At 39.6% G+C, this 17,789-nt stretch overlaps 1 protein-coding gene across 1 annotated transcript in view; it reads left to right on the top strand.

Moving 5' to 3' along the window:
- Positions 1 to 11,022, top strand: part of LOC134224523 (sodium/potassium/calcium exchanger 4-like) — a 55,309-nt gene extending 44,287 nt beyond the window's left edge. The window contains exons 2-6 of the mRNA XM_062703897.1: positions 8,498 to 8,689; positions 9,472 to 9,608; positions 9,673 to 9,843; positions 9,905 to 10,604; positions 10,671 to 11,022. Of these exons, the coding sequence (XP_062559881.1) occupies positions 8,498 to 8,689; positions 9,472 to 9,608; positions 9,673 to 9,843; positions 9,905 to 10,604; positions 10,671 to 10,996 (1,526 nt within the window). The 3' untranslated portion in view covers positions 10,997 to 11,022. The remainder of the gene's footprint in view (positions 1 to 8,497; positions 8,690 to 9,471; positions 9,609 to 9,672; positions 9,844 to 9,904; positions 10,605 to 10,670) is intronic.
- Positions 11,023 to 17,789: the final 6,767 nt, after the last annotated feature.

The raw sequence follows: 17,789 nt of genomic DNA, 5'->3' as shown, positions 1-17,789 counted from the left end.
AACGACTGGTAAGGACGGCGAATGTGAGCAGTTACATAGAAGAGAAGAACGCAGCATGGGCGAGATTGCATGCAACACCCAATTATAAAAAATAAATAATAAAATGAAAAAAATAAAAAAACTCCTCGGATTTGTTAAAGAATTTTTGAAAATCCTCAAAATTATCCGAATTTTATTCTGTTGCCAGCTCAAAATATGATTTTTTGGCAAAAAAATCCCGGGGGGGAAGACAAGATAGATTTTAAATATTTGTATCGGCCTAACTTTAGAAGTGTTTGGCAGCTGGATTCGTATCCTAACAAAAACGTCAGCTCTCCTGCAAAAAAAATTGGAAAGGTTCACCAAGCTGTTTTTGAGCAACATTTTTTTTTAATTTTAGTTTTTTGTTTATATACGCATTAGAGTGGGGCGCAGTTGTATGGAAAAACGCAAACTTCGTCCGATCAAGTGAGATCAAGGTTTTTCTGAATCGTTTTGGGACCCCAATCAACTGTGCAAAATATGGGCTCGATTGGTTGCAACCGCGCATGCCGCATCGCGTTTCAAATTTACATGGAGATTAGTATGGGAAAACGTACTTTTTTACATTTTTGCTTTTAGCGGCTTCAATTTGTCATCAATCACGTGACTCAATACGTTAGCATATAGTCTGAAAGATGCCGAAAGACTTTGCCGAAGAAGGTACGTATCTGGAAGGTCTACAAAAAATGTTATTACGTTTCGAAAATTGATTGTTCAAACCATATGCAAGAAATCAATGTTTCTGCCAGCACTACCGGATAACCTGTGGTTATCGAAGGGCAAAACCCATCTTTCTTCTTGTCGGATTTTTTTCTTTGTGAAATAATTCCGGATAGTTCCCATTTGCTCTAAAGCCTTATAAGATCAATTATTTTGAAATAACACTCAGTTAAATTATTGGTCTACGTAGTACGGCAGTGCTGACTGTATAAACGATTTTTTGCATATGATTTGAACACTCAATGTTCAAAGCGTTATAACTTTTTTCGTGGACGTTCCAGCAAACGCGATGCGGAAAGCGAGGAAGCAACCAATCGGTCCCAAATTCTGCACAGTTGCTCAGGACCCAGAATGGCTTAGAAAAACCATTGATTTGAAAAAATGACCATGACGCCCCACTCTAATACGCATGAAACGGTCATGCGTCTCCATCACTTCAAAATGGCAGTTCCAATCAGTCAGTTGAAGTTGCCGACCTTTCACGCGTGCTGCTAGGGTTGTAACTGACCAAACATAATGAAGTGTTCACTGTTGATTTTATGATAAAATGTCCGTCGAAAATACGTTGTGGAGGTGGATGTTTAATCTTTAAGCTACGCTTTTACAAGTCCAGATTTTCTCGGTTTTTCATGAAATAAAATTCAATATTTGGTTTCAAATAAAAAATATATACAAATATTACATAACATAGTTCTTATAATTCAACGGACTTTCTTCATCCGAAAACGACAACCGTTACGTAGTTAATTTTGGAATCTATTTTTGAAATAGCACATAAATAAAGTTCGTTTGCAGTAGTTATAAGAAGGCCCTGTAAGCTTGCTTTCGCAGCTTTTCGCTTCAAAACACCTCCAAAGGCGTCACAAAGTTATTTTACGTGGCAATTCTGAAGATATGTGAGATTTAATTTTGGACCACCTATTGAACATATTTTGGACCACTCGAATAATTTTGTATTGTTTGCAAAGTTATGTTACTTTTAGATTAAATTAGTAATCTCCAGCATTTTCGAAGTTTTCATCCTGAAAATCCTTGTTTAGCAATACATTTTTATAAGCACTCAAAAACTTAGAACAATATCTACCGGCTAAGGGTATTGAAACTAATATCAATTTCAGTACCACAAGCAGCATGGACAAAGAGCTCTACCCGTGCTGGAGAAATTGGTTCAATAATATTTAATTCTGTTATTGATACCATACTCTGTTATGAACTAGCCCTGCATAAGAGGTAAAATACCAAAGGAATAATACCAAAAAGTAATATGCACAATACTTAAGCCATAACAAACTCAGTTAATAAATTGAATTTATTTTTGTTTGGTATTTTACCTCTTATGCAAGGCTAAATCATACAAATTTCTGTTATCGAAGTCGTCGCCTCGATAGCTCTCCGGTTCGGGTAGCAAAGATTGGTTCTTGTCATGGTGCTTTCTTAACTATTCTGCCCACAATCGCATATTTGTCCCATATGAATAGGAATTCTAGCAAAGTTGGGTCTAATATGCGATCATAGGCAGTATTTTTGTATGGAAATACCGTCGTCGGGGGTGACAATGGGTCAAATGGGGGTGAGAATGGGTCACTGTTTCAACTACTTAGAATAACTACTTAGAATGTAGATTATCTATATAATAAAAATGAAATGGTCTGTGTTCGTATCCGCATAACTCGAAAACGGCTCGATAGATTTTTTTCATTCCTTCAGCAGGTATGATGATTATCGTTTCCGACGGGTTTATATGATATTTCCTCATGCGAAAATCACGAATAAGGTCGAGTAAATTATGAATTACGAAAACAAAGATTCGCATGGGAATTTCGCAAGGGCAGTTCACAACGCGCTTTTTCGCCTACTATGCATGACAACGTCTGCCGGGTCGACTAGTATTGAATGTATTTGAGGGCAAGAAGGCTCAAGCATAAGAGACCTTTTCGAACGATGTTGCTATCCGACCTCCAGGCTGCCGGTGAAAGCGATGACCCATTCTCACCCCCCAGACCCATGGTTACCCCCGATGGCGGTAATGAAAACAGTTACATTTTGGGTTAATACCAAGGAATGTAATTGTCACTGAAAAATGCAAAAAACAAGCAACAAAAGAGAATAGCGATAAGTCTTTGTCCTTATCTGCAGAGGATAAAGACAATGTCGTGTTCCATTTTATCTGCAACGAATATGGAGAGGTAATTGTTGAGAACTTTTCAAACTACGATAACTTCATATTTCAGAAGTAAAACACAAATCATGTGTACAAATGCTTAAGTTTATGTCTAAGCTTATGATAACTGATACTGATTTAACCAAAAACATCATCGGAAACCGACTATTTCTCAAAAATGAGCGGCAGGCGATTATTGTCCTATTCTGTTGCAGTTTGGGACAAACGCTTATTGCGAGTTGAGTTTGTCCTTACATTTACAAGAGAGGACAATGCTGTCATTGTCATTGGCAATGTTGATATTTTACATTCCTTGGTTAATACACATTTTTTTGGGGCTTACATCAAAGAACGGTAATTTATATATGCGGTATGAACAGTAATTTATGAATGGTTTGATACCAAAAAAAAAAAATAGTTGGTAAAAATAAAAGTTTAAGAGATCTAAAACTTAAAAAGAAGATATGTCGAAAATATGTTCGGCTAAATGAAAAATGAACCTATTTTGGACATGCCTAAGAATACTGTTTTTAAACTTACAATGTTCTGATCGAGATACGAAACTGCTTCAATTAGGTTTTAATAAGTCAACAACATCATTCACATGTTTTAAATCTATGTACAAATAAACTTACAGCTTTTGAAACATGACTTCATTTTTACAATGTCGTCTCAGTTTTGGTCCAATCGCCGGAATGTGTAAATGTGTGAAAATATTCTTAATGAAAGGAAGGGAAGGATTGTTAGTCCGATTATCGTTGCTACTAGAGACCGAGTATACCTCAACATCTCCACGATTGTCTTGGTATAGGATATCGTTTTAGTTACAAAGGATAATTTATCTGGATTCACTTCGGTAAGCGATGCGATCTATGGGATGGGAAATAACACTAATACGCTGTTTCGCGACGAGTTAAAAGGTAAAACATGCACGCCCGGTGGTATATGAAAACTGAAGAGATTCGCGTTTTGGACGACCGAACGGAAGCGCAGCACTATGTACTCACTTGTTTGATGGCCTCAGCAAACTATTGAAGATCGCGCTTGTTTCGACCGGTGCAAAGCGCCATGAGCCACCGAACATAAGATAGAAATTTTAAATCTTTCCCGACGACTAAAACACGCACTGCACTTACTTGTTCGATGGCTACTGCAAACTATTCAAACTACTGAAGATCGCGCTTCTACTGGAGAAACACGATTGGACAAGAGATAAACTTTCACTTTCCGATTTATTTACTCACACGCGCAAGGCCGAATAAAATCACGGCGACCGGTCGATCGTTTTGCCATCCGCACAAAGCAAAACTGAGCCTACCAAATAAACGAAATTGGAAAAAAACAAAGCAAAACTAAGTTTCGACGACCGGCCGATCCGCTCACTGGAGAAACACGACTGGACGGGAAGCAAATTTTCACTTTCTGATTTATTTACTCACCCGCGCAAAGCAAAACTTAATCACGGCGACCGGCCGATCGTTTTGCTTTCCGCACAAGTATCACTACAATGTTGAGGATAGTTAAACTCGTGTCCATTAAATTCTTGCTTGTTATTCCGTATTTGCTATGTAGTACAGAGTTCGTGAATTCTGCATTTCGAGTTCGTCCATCCATCTGAAAGCGAAGAGAATCCTGAAAAGAAACAGTAAGAAGAAAGTAAGAAGAAATTGATGATATCAAAATGCTTACATAATTACCCTAGATTAATGTGACCAGACGTAATTTTCCAACTTCGCTTTACAAATTTATAACAATTCATGAAGTCTTACAAATATTTTTCCAATTTTTTTGGGGCCAAAATCTATGCGAAATGGATATTTGGAGGATCCATTTTCAAGCCAGTGACGCAACCCGCGTTTAGCAGGACGCTTGCTGGTCACATTACCCTAGATCCAAAGCGTGAAAACCAGAACAGTAACTAAGGGTGAACTAGTGAATAGTGGACTACCGAATTGTAAGTGATAAATACTACTACAAATCTATGTACTTACCTGTTAATTCATATTCTAGTTGTAGCTCATAATAAAGATCTCGAAACCGGTTCTACCCAAGATACACCCTAAACTATTTCGAAAAACTTCAAAATTCCCGGTGGCATGCGGGCGATTCCTTCATCAGTGCTGCCACCTGGAAATGTTTCGATAAACAATAGAATCATGGAAATTTGACATGGCGTGATATAGAACATGACGATTAAAATGCCTCTAGAACGTTATACAAATTTTTAGTCAAAAAATATTTAGTTTGTGGGGTTAGAAATACAACAATCTTAAGCATTAACTGCTTATTCGGAAAAAAATATAAAAATAGAGATATCGTGTCTATTTTGTAAGGGTATGCGATAACACACTTTTTCCTAACGAAACGAAACGAAACGAAATTCAAAATGTCTGTGGTGATTCGAAACGAAACGAAACGAAATATAGATTTACTTTCGAGACTTCAAAATGATACGAAATCAAAGTTCATTTATTTCGAAACTTTACGAAACGAAACGAATTTTTTTCCGCGGAATGTTTAATTAATTGGTTTTACATTATGTACGGAATTCGGATTTCACTTTTCGAAGTCAAGTAGCTGTTTTGAAACCAATAGAGTTATAAGGACAGAAGAAGCAATTTGTGATAAATTACCGCGCTCCCGTTTATATACCATTGACGATAAGGCAATACCCCAGCATTTGTGCCCCTTTCAAAGGAATGCATTGTTGAGCGTGGGATACCAAATCTGATCAATCGATTCAGTTTTATATTGGTAAGTAGGGTCTCCAGTAGCCTTGCGAGCAAAGGCAGATGGCAAGTTCGATTCTCGGTCCAGTCTAGGGTGTTTTCCGGTTGGAAACATCTCGACTCCATTGTACATCCAAGATACATACTCATGCAATGGCGGATATAGAAAAGCTTTTTCAATTAATAACTGAGGAAATGCTAATAGAATACTAAGTTGAAAAGCAGGGCATGTTCCAGATAGAATGTAGAGCCATTGAAGAAGAAGAAGATGAAGGAGAAGAAGAAATAAATAAAAATATAGAAATTGTGTGATTTTTCGTTCCAATTTCAATAAAAACCTTATCTCACTTAAGAATTATGTGATTATACAAAAGCATACTTCATATTAGCTTATCAGCGTGAGCTTACTCGAAATTAGAAAATAAATGCACAGATTCTAAATGTATGTATTTTGGATTGTAAATGTGAAAGTTTTACGGCAGCAGTTTGCCAGATATAAAATAATTTTTCCTTTCTCATACAAAAAGTTGTATCAGAAGGCTATCATTTCTTTCAAATTCATAGGCCCATAGTCTTATATACAATCAGCTCGACGAGCTGAGCTATTGCGTGTTTTTCCTTTTATATTTGTATATGTAGCATGCAAAAATTGTTGCCAAAATTTCATCATCAACTGACTTCAATTAAATGCGAGAATAAGCTGTTATGGTCAGTATGAGCTGAAAGCAATCAAGAGTAAAGAACTTTAAGCAATTTTAATGATCTTCCAACCCGTTCTGGATTTTCATGCGAAGATCTAGAAATGCTCACGAATCTGCAATGTTTCTTACATATTGTGCAAATAGTCACAGAAGAGCTTAGCTTGATTTACATTACATCGTAGTTGCTAATCATGATTGGCCGAGAAAATGCAAATGTGCACAGCTCACCAACTGTTTAATCTACTTTGATATTTTCTACAGATTGCAGAAAGTCCTTGCTAAGGATCACACAAATGGTCTGGGACTATTAAGAAAGATGATGGTTATTTTACCAAGACAACTTATGAAACATTAGAAGTAATGGTGCAAAAACACTTCCCGTGTTCTATCATCAATTTACATGAAGACCAGAATGTATCTTTATCGCAAACTAGTGTAAATGACGCCAGGCGAGATATTCAGCAAACGAATAAAGTCACTGGGATGAATTGAACTAGGAGTGATGCTAGTGCTCTGGCCAGTGAAATATTTACTGAACAGAAAGTAGAATGGGCGATTGATTCTTTTGCACCTTTCAAGCGGCCAGGTAGGGATGGAATTATATGTATATTCCGGCTATATTCCGTCCGACTGCATGGAGGGGAGTGCGTGTCACGTTGAAGGAGCATTCGATAACACATCTCACAGTTCAATGGAGAATGCTAAGTTGAAACGAAGTTTCGATGTATGTATTGCTGATTGGATTGGCGAGATGTTATCAAAAAGAGAAATATCAGCCAACCTTGGAAGCGCATCAATTAGTGTAAGAGCAGTCAAAGGGGGTCCCAAGGAGGCGTACTATCACCTCTATTGTGGTCTTTAATCTTTGATGATCTTCTCAAACAACTGGAGGCTCGAGGCTTCGAAATAGTTGGCTTAGCGGATGATATATTTATATTGCTGAGAGGAAAGCTATTTCTAACAGAATGCAAATTGGCAAGGTTTGAGTTTAAATTTGTTTCGAAATTCCGCGGAATTCCGTTAAATTTCGTTAGAAGATAGTTTTGCAAGCGAAATTTTAGTAATTTAAAACTAGTTTTGAAACGAAATTTTACGTCGTAGCATCATATTAACCATTGACCATTGAATAACGTTCAGAACGTTGGTCAGATAGGCCTTCAAAAATAATATGGTACATTAGTACATAACTTTTGATAGAAAAATTATACACTTGAGATTTTTGGACACAAAGTACAATATAAATTAAGTTTTCCAACGATGTATTAATATTTAAAATCGGTGGTTACGAACCTAGTGAAAAAATAATTCCAATATGGCGGCCAAATTCAATATGGTTGCCTCAAACTCTTTCCTTTCCAACGACATTGTGACCTCTTAAATCCATGGAGAAATGTTGAAGCTATGACAGTTTTGGTGAGTAAGAATTGACGAAAATTGAGGGGTCAATAAAAGTGATTTCGTGTATAACTAACAAGAGGCCCATCTTTCTGAGGAATTCAACTCTGATCCTTTATTACTTGCCGAAAGCTTTCGAATTATCATAAATGTAGGCATTTTAAGGAACCTCGTGCAAATAGTGGCCCGGTCTGAGCGAGAATTACTCCTAGGTCTAGGTAGCTTAGGTCTCCAGCTAGTCTTAAAAGCAAAGGCGTAGGCGCCTTTTGGAGAAGGCGAGTTCGATTCTCGTTCCGGTCTAAGATGTTTTTGGGTGGGAAACATTTTCGACAAAGTGTATCAATTGTACTTGCCACACAAGATACATACTCATGTAACGGCGGGCACAGAAAAGGTTTCAATTATTAACTTAGGAAATGCTAATAGAATACTAAGTTGAAAAAGCAGAGCAAGTTTCAGTTGGAATGTGGAGCCATAGAAAAAGAAGCTTTGTGCGGTTTAGAGAAGCTCGACCATATGTGAATCGAAAAACGCAAGGCTATTTATGAAGTGCATTCGCACAACGATACCAATATTTGCATTTCAGAAACCCATAAGGGTTGGTTACGTCAAAACATTGGTTTTCCCACTTAGCCACTTATTTGCCACTTCTCAAGTGTTGATATCTCAATTAGATATTCATTGGACGGAATGATTAAGTTTTCTGTCATTTTCCATACACCGCCGCATTATTGGAAATAACTTATCACCATGTGTTTCCTTATTTTTAGTTCCATCGCTGTTTGATTTCATCAACTACGTGCAGATGACAAATGATACGGAATTGAACGATACCACACTCCTCCTAAACTGGGACAGCCGAGCCACCATAAACTATTTGCCAGGAGCTAATGAGTCGGTTTCCCCGATCGTCTGTGTTCACACAACTTCGATGGATGATCTGCCACCTGATGTTTTTACGAGTAAGTTAATAACTTATATAGTTGTGAGTGGACTTATTTCAACGATAATATTTCATAACTATTTTATGAAAAGTTCAATTAAAACGAACGGTACGATTGAAGACTGGAATATTTCATTGATGTTTTATGTTAGGAAATTAAATGTATATAATATTTTGCAAAGTTGTAGTTCCGTTTATGTCTTATCACTTTTGTCAATTGAACTTTTTGTAGCTATACTCACTAAGATGAAATCAATGATTTATTACAGGTCATATTATTCAGTTCTATGGATTTTCGGTTATAAATTGGGTCCCATTAGAAGTGAAAAGAAACCAAACAAAAAATATCAAGCCAAAATTATTCTGTTGAATGTTTAGATTTTTTTTTATTTCGATAAAGCAATTAGCTTTACGGAAGTCCTGTGCAGACATGAGACACCTATGCTCGATAAGAATACATTTGTGTAGATTGCTTTTTTTATAATTAATATGTAAATTTTTGTTTTGTAGTTACTTGGTTAATGGTTTCACAATTATGATTTATTTTTTAATTTATTGAGTAGCTATTTCTTATTTAATTTATTCAGCATACATCCTACTTTTTGCCGAATTAAGTTGTGATCCTACAGTAATGCTTATGCGGGTTCTGCCGATAAATTTGAGAGTCTGTCGTTCGCGTCCTGAATTGCTAAATAACTTCAAACCAAGAACAATTTTATTTACTCTTCAACTGGAAGCCATCATTGTGGGATTGGAACACTATTCATGTACTGATTTAGAACATTTCTTGTACAATTCCAGAAAACGAACGGCTCAGAGGAGCAGTAATACTACACTTCCTGGCTGCCATTTACTTCTTTACGATATTGGCGTACGTATGCAGCGAATACTTTTTACCATCGGTAGAATACATCTGCGAAGATCTACATCTGTCCGAGGTAAGACAAAAAATCTCCACTGAATTGGTTTGCAATTGATATTTCTGAATTTCTAAATTTTCAGGATGTAGCAGCTGCAACCTTCATGGCAACGGCCACCTCAATGCCAGAATTTTTCACAAATACAATCAGTACCTTGTTAGTGGATTCAGATATGGGGCTGGGCACGATTATGGGATCCATGCTATTCAACACTCTGGGTGTTGCCGCGTTGGTTGCTTTACTGACAAAGTCGGTAAGTAGTTGTTATTCTTAATATTATTGACCGCTCTAAATAGATCACAACTTTCTTTTAGCACGTCCAACTTGATTGGTGGCCATTGACCCGGGACTCGATTATCGTCATCATTAGTACCAGCTCACTGATGTCATGCCTTTGGGATGAACGCGTCTACTGGTACGAATCGGTAGTATTCGTCGTTCTCTATGTACTGTACTTCGTAGTGATGTTCCAAAATGATCGAATGAAGCGAATGGCAGTTTCCTTGATCGAAGACCGCTGGAATCTGTGTCGGAGGCTGGAGAAGAAATCCTCAGATGAATTGAAATCTGAGCATAAAAACCATCGGAAGTATTCGATAGCTGTCTTGGGGGAGGCCACTAACACTAGCATCAATATTCCAACCAGTGATAAGCAATCTCCTCGTGATTCGTACGACTCGACTACTGATTCAGCTGAATCGGGTGCTAGCAAAATGCGACTGCTGAAAATATCAAATGGCTCGTGGATGGGCATTGTTTGGTGGTTCTACACATGGCCCTTCCGGGCGATCATCAAAGTAACAATACCAGATCCGCGTAATCATAGGAAGCTCTATCCGTTGACATTCATCATGTGTATCGCATGGATCGGCGGGACAGCTTACATGGTATTTTGGATGATGTCAATCATCGGCAGTACGTTCGATGTCCCGGAAACGGTCATGGGGCTAACCTTCCTGGCGTTCGGTGGTTGCATGCCGGAAGCAGTCTCGGCCATCACGGTAATTAGAAAAGGTAATACTGTCGTACAAGTATCATTTTCTTCTTTTCGATCTGATTTATTTCTGTCTCAACCAACAGGAAATGGTGCCATGGGCGTATCGAACTCACTGGGAGCAAACACGCTTGCAATTCTGTTCTCATTGGGACTGCCGTGGTTCATCCGAAACATGATGGAAGGAGGAGCTTCTACAGGAGCTTACATTGAAATAAATTCCTATGGAATGCAATATTCTGTGATGGCTCTGTTTCTTGCGATAGGTATTCTATATCTGGTGCTGTATATTGCAAAGTTTACCTTACGTAAGTTAGTAGGATTAGCTTTGTCGATAGCGTACTTAATAATAGTTACTTTTATGATTCTAGTCGAATTAGATGTATTTTTTCCGTCGAAAAATATTTGTTAAATATATTAATTTATTATTACATAAAATCTAGTTTCATTTTACACGAAAAAGCGTTAAAAGCTATAGAAGTTTCAAAGGTAAGAGGGGTTAGAAACAATGAATCGACTGCTTTGGGCGTGCTCACAGCGGCACACTAGAAGTTAAATTTCGGAAATCAGTATGACGAAAGGCATCTAAGCTTCGATTTCTCAAAATTAAGCACCTTAATCGAAACAATGTTTGGTAGGCGTAGAAGCGGACACCATCCTTCATAACCGGTACCAAATAGTTTTTCGTGAAAAGTTCCTAATTTTGAGAAAACCCGCGTTAGATGTCTTTCGCCATACACATTTCTGGCGATTAACTCATGCTGGCTATTTGCGCATATACAATAGCGCCTGGATGTGGAAGCGTGCGTTCATAGATTAAACTCTTAGCGTGTCAAACGGTAAGCAGCAAGCCATGCTTCGTCCTCTTTTCACCAGTACTCCGTGGTCTGCACACGCATCCACTGATGTTTCCCTATTTTCCTTCGACCATTTGGGACCACACATTTTGGCGATCCTGCCAGGTTATTTTTGGTTTATCACGATACACAGTAGTTTTGAAATTAAAAATTGAAAATAAAAATTAAGTTGAATTTAAGTAGTATAATGTGTAAAGAATAAAACATATTGTGGTTTATAAAATCGTAAGGCGCAACTATTAGACCGTCTGAAAAATGATTTATTGTTTGAAAATCACAAGACGCGTCTGAAAAATGGTCGGAAAACGGTTTGTGGTTTAAAAAATTAAAGGGCGCGTCAGGGAGATCGCCAGAAAATGATTTGATGATTGTCAATCCCAAGGTGTTCTAACACGAACCTACCGGGGGAGAAGGGCCAATGCTAGGATAAGATGTGATAATTGAATTGCGACTGCCTTGTTGTTTTCCCAGTCGGTTGCAAAATCCGCCGAACAATATTTGTAAAAAAGTTATCTTTTCTCGTTGATTTCTTCCATTATTCGTAGTAAAAGATGCTACGTACTATCAGAAAAAAGTTTAACATGGAATTAGATGAGTTTTATAGTGAAATGGGAAAAAGTTGGTAAATAATGCTTCAAATCAAGCGTTTTAAATAAGCATAATATATGAGAATCATGCATACATAATTTGTAGTCTAGCATAAATTAATTTTGCCCAGAAAATCAAAAATCAAACTTTTGAATATTTTCATAAATTTACCAAGCCGCACGGTCAAGGTAACATCAAGCTGCCCTTTTGAAACTGCGATACCGCCGATCGAAGTAATCGATTGTCATTTTCACCCAATCAGCAACCGGTAGGATTTCGTCAGAAAATCGGTACGATTTTTAATGACTAATTGGCAATGGCCAATGTTACTTCAGTCGGTCGGGCACTCATGATGACTTCGAGCTTGAACAGAGACACTGCCGGGGAAGAAAAACCAATTTCTTCAGTCCACTTCAGCGCCACTTTCTGTGTAGCTCCGAGACGATTTGGACGATAGCCGATAAAACGGCGTTCCAGCCAACTTCATCTTTACACATCCTCCGGACTAGGTTGTCCGGGGTAGTGTCCAGACCACATGTGGCAAGCATGTGGTCACGCATTGTGCGAAAATGCGGGCACACGAACAACACGTGCTCCGCCGTTTCCTCTAAACCTGCGGATACTGTCTGAAGCAACCATGGCCTGTAAGAACCTGGGTCAGGTGGAAAGTGATTTCGACCTATGTGTCCATCTACTTTTAGTGCCACAGTGCATAAACCGCAGAGCTATTGGACATCATCCGGGACAATGCCACTATAGCTGTGGAGGCACCTTTGCAAGCGTAATTGACGTGGCTACCAAAGGGTAGCTTATCGTCGATCATTACCCCCACGAGTTTGAGAGGTCACCGCGCAGTTGCCTGCCCTTATCACCGCTTGTTGCTTCGACTTTCGGTTGTTAAGAACAACCACCTCAGCACACACTGGTTCAGAAGCCCCCAAAACGTGCGTTTTTTAGTTTTCGACCTGAAAACTACATTTTAGAGTCATGATGTCTTCAGAAGAGTTGAAGGATATTTTTTGGGCTTTCTTTTGATAGAAAAAATGTTGGGGTTGTTTACAAGATACGACCGCTCGACGTAAACTACGTAAAACCAAATATAATAAACTGAACCAATTATTCCGCTCTATAAAGGAAAGAAGAAACCATCCCACAACACTACTACCCAGCTTCACCTGGGCACCTCCCACTCTATGAGGGAGTAGGGACTCTACTGTCTAGCGGCTGGGCCACCCCATTCATATAACCCAGTTCAATAATAGATAATACCCTAAAAGTAGGCAATTACCAAGGATTGGAACGCGCTGTATAGGGGTTGCATGATGCATTTTTATTTATTTATCATCAGACTAAGGCCGGAGTGGCCTGTGCTACACATAAAAGACTTCTCCATTCAGCTCGGTTCATGGCTGCACTTCGCCAACCACGCAGTCTGCGGAGGGTCCGCAAGTCGTCCTCCACCTGATCGATCCACCTTGCCCGCTGTGCACCTCGCCTTCTTGTTCCCGTCGGATCGTTGTCGAGAACCATTTTCACCGGATTACTGTCCGACATTCTGGCTACGTGCCCGGCCCACCGCAGTCTTCCGATTTTCGCGGTGTGAACGATGGATGGTTCTCCCAACAGCTGATGCAACTCGTGGTTCATTCGCCTCCTCCACGTACCGTCCGCCATCTGCACCCCACCATAGATGGTACGCAACACTTTCCTTTCGAAAACTCCCAGTGCGCGTTGGTCCTCCACGAGCATCGTCCAGGTCTCGTGACCTTAGAGAACTACCGGTCTTATAAGCGTTTTGTAGATAGTCAGTTTGGTACGGCGGCGAACTCTATTCGATCGGAGCGTCTTGCGGAGTCCAAAGTACGTACGATTTCCAGCCACTATGCGTCTCCGAATTTCTCTGCTGGTATCGTTATCGGCGGTCACCAGTGAGCCCAAGTACACGAATTCTTCAACCACCTCGATTTCGTCACCACCGATAGAAACTCGTGGTGGGTGGCTCACATTGACCTCTCTTGAGCCTCTCCTATCATGTACTTCGTCTTCGACGTGTTGATGACTAGTCCAATCCGTTTAGCTTCGCTTTTCAGTCTGATGTAGGCTTCCTCCATCCTCTCAAAGTTACGTGCCATGATATCAATGTCGTCGGCGAAACCAAATAACTGGACGGACTTCGTGAAAATCGTACCACTCGTGTCAATCCCTGCCCTTCGTATTACTCCCTCCAAAGCGATGTTGAATAGCAGACACGAAAGACCATCACCTTGCCGTAACCCTCTACGGGTTTCGAAGGGACTCGAGAATGCCCCTGAAACTCGAACTACGCACATCACCCGATCCATCGTCGCCTTGATCAACCGTATCAGTTTATCCGGAAATCCGTTTTTGTGCATTAGCTGCCATAGGTGGTCTCGATCGATTGTATCATATGCGGCTTTGAAGTCGATAAATAGATGATGTGAGGGCACGTTGTATTCGCGGCATTTCTGCAATACCTGACGTATGGCGAACACCTGGTCTGTGGTAGAGCGTTCACCCATAAATCCCGCCTGGTACTGCCCCACGAACTCTCTTGCAATTGGTGTTAGTCGACGGCATAAAATATGGGAGAGTACCTTGTAGGCGGCGTTCAGCAATGTGATTGCGCGGTAGTTGCTACAATCCAGCTTATCGCCCTTTTTGTAGATGGGACACACGACACCTTCCATCCACTCCTACGGCAGAACCTCATCCTCCCAAACCTTGGTAATCACCCAGTGCAGCGCTCTAGCCAGTGCTTCACCACCGTGTTTAAACAGCTCTCCTGGTAGTTGGTGATGATGCATGATGCATGAAAGAACTCAAATTTTCAATAGTTTAGCGTTGATAATCAATAGTTTCAATACTAATGGCAAATTGGTGGAGAGTTTGCGAATTGATTGATATATAAATCTTTGAAATCCATCGAAAGATAAAGGACCAATTAATGTTACAAATCTTACATGCTTTCGTGACGGTCCCCAATTTTGAAATTTTCATTTTACACCCTGTATCCGAGTTTTCCCCTTAGACGTAGTTTACGTCAAAATATCAATGATCTATCCACCTTGAAGGGCGGTATGGAATAAAAAAATTACGCAGATGTACAAAAGCAGTGGTTGTTCTCTGCAATGTTATAAAGAATGTGAAATGGAACATCTTTTCTGAAGACACGTTATTGGACAAACGGGTTTGTAAGGAATTGGAGCACGTTTTGTATGAATGACCCCAAAAAATCATATTTTGAGCATAACTGTTTTGGAAATGATTTTAGCATTATGGTTTATTCTAGAAAGTTGTGCATAATGACAAAAAACATGTTTGTCTAGAAGACTACTTTGATCTATCTTGAAACCTGTCAAAGTTATTAAGGAATCTTTAGAAAAAATAGTCAATTTTCACATCAACATACCATGAAAAGCGGCAAGAGGCGGCAAGCCAAACAGTCACCATCTGAAAGATTCGGTTTTAAGCTACCGAATGCACAATGTTTTGTTTTATTCCGTCGTGTTCCACTATTGTTTTGAATCAACTTCAAATAGTCCTTAAGGCAACGCACAACTGTCATTTTTATTTTTGCACGCATGCTGCGACGCAGCAAAGCTGAATCAACAAAAATGACAGTTGTCCGCCGCCTCCGTATCGAGTGGTGTGCCCCTGAAAACGCGAGCACTTTGAAACTTGGATTCTGTCAAGAGTGACCTTAATGTACGTTTTTCAGTACAACTGTTACGTAAACAATTAAAAAGTGGCTAACATGATTAGTTATTTATTGCATGGTTACAATCTCGACAAATGACAGCCATTCGTCTTGAATGTGGCTGTTTCTTGATGGAGATTGTTACTATGCAATAAATAACCAATCATATTAGCCACTTTTTAATTGTTTACATAACAGTTGTACTGAAAAACGTACATAAGGGATTATTTAAAGTTGATTCAAACCAATAGCGTAACACGACGGAACAAATCAAAACATTGTGCATTCGGTAGCTTAAAACCGAATCTTTCAGATGGTGACTGTTTGGCTTGCCGCCTCTTGCCGCTTTTCATGGTGTGTTGATGTGAAAATTGACTATTTTTTCTAAAGATTCCTTAGTAACTTTGACAGGTTTCAAGATAGATCAAAGTAGTGTTCTAGACAAACATGTTTTTTGTCATTATGCACAACTTTCTAGAATAAACCATAGTGCTTAAATCATTTCCAAAAAAGTTATGCTCAAAATATGATTTTTGGGGTCGTTCATACAAAACGTGCTCTAATTCCTTACAAAACCGTTTGTCCGATATTTTGTCTCCAGAAAAGATGTTCCAATTCACATTCTTTATAACATTGCAGAGAACAACCACTGCTTTTGTACATCTGCGTAATTTTTTTATTCCATACCGCCCTTCAAGGTGGATAGATCATTGATATTTTCATATCAAAAGAATGCCCAAGAAATATCCTTCAACTCTTCTGAAGACATCATGACTCTAAAATGCAGTTTTCAGGTCGAAAACTAAAAAACGCACGTTTTGGGGGCTTCTGAACCAGTGTGCAGCAGTACTGAGATTTTCATTTTCATTGAGAGACGTCACGCGATATTTACATTTCATTCTCTCCCGCTTTCATAGCAAAACATAAACAATGAAAGGAATTCTGCCATATTTTCACGGATTTTTATTTCATGAAAGCGCATCGAACTATTGTAAACAAGCTGTTTCTTCTTCAATAATGTTACTTCTAACACGAAAATCAAAAACAATACAATCATTTTATCGACTAGTAATAGTTATTTGCACAGATCTATTAAAATTATATTGAAATTTAGAATTCAAAACAAAGCAACATTCCCATCATGACTGCTTGTAATGTGACAGGTGACCGGGAGATGGCTACATTTTCATTTGTTCTCTTGAAAATGAAAATGCAACTGTTTTCGCTTTCACATGACAGTCACGAAAACTACCAGTACTGCACCTCAGTCTTGTGGTGAGCCAGTTCTAACTTCCTGGAACTCATCCACTCCTCCATAATTGCGATCGAGTCGGGTGCAGTCAACTCCACCTCTTCGATCGATTCGCCGTAGACCTGCAGCGTAATATCGTCAGCGAAGCCGACGATTACCACGCCCACCGGGAACTTCAACCTCAAGACAACGTCGTACATGACGTTCCATAACACCGGACCCAGTATGGAACCTTGCGGAACCCCTGAGGTTATGTCAACGCACTTCCGCCTCCGTGTCGCATACCAATGCTTGATTCTGGAAGTAGCTTCCGAGAATCTTGTACAGGTACTCGGGAATTCCAAGACGCAGAAGCGCATCTGCAATAGCTGCCCTAATGGCACTATTGAAAGCATTCCTCACGTCGAGAGTCACTACTGCACAATAGCGAACTAGCTATCCCCTCCGCTGGATAGCTATCTCCGCGGATTTGGTAACCGAAAAGATAGCGTCTACGGTCGACTTACCCTTTCGGAAGCCAAACTAGCAACTCGATAGGTCATCCGCACCCTCCGTGTGTATCAACAACCTGTTGAGAATGATCTTCTCGAGCACCTTCCCCGTCGTATCAAGCAGGCATATTGGTCTATATGCCGACGGATCCCCCGGTGTTTTTCCCGCCTTTGGCAATAGGACCAAGTTCTACCTTTTCCATGCTTCAGGGAAGACTACCTCGTCCAGGCATCTCTGCATGACAGATCTGATCATCTCGGGAGCCTCAGCAATGGCCGCTTTGATGGCCAGGTTCGGA

The sequence above is a fragment of the Armigeres subalbatus genome, chromosome 3 (assembly GCF_024139115.2).
Source record: "Armigeres subalbatus isolate Guangzhou_Male chromosome 3, GZ_Asu_2, whole genome shotgun sequence".
Taxonomy (NCBI): Eukaryota; Metazoa; Arthropoda; class Insecta; order Diptera; family Culicidae; genus Armigeres; species Armigeres subalbatus.
This window is presented reverse-complemented; position numbering and strand designations above follow the sequence as displayed.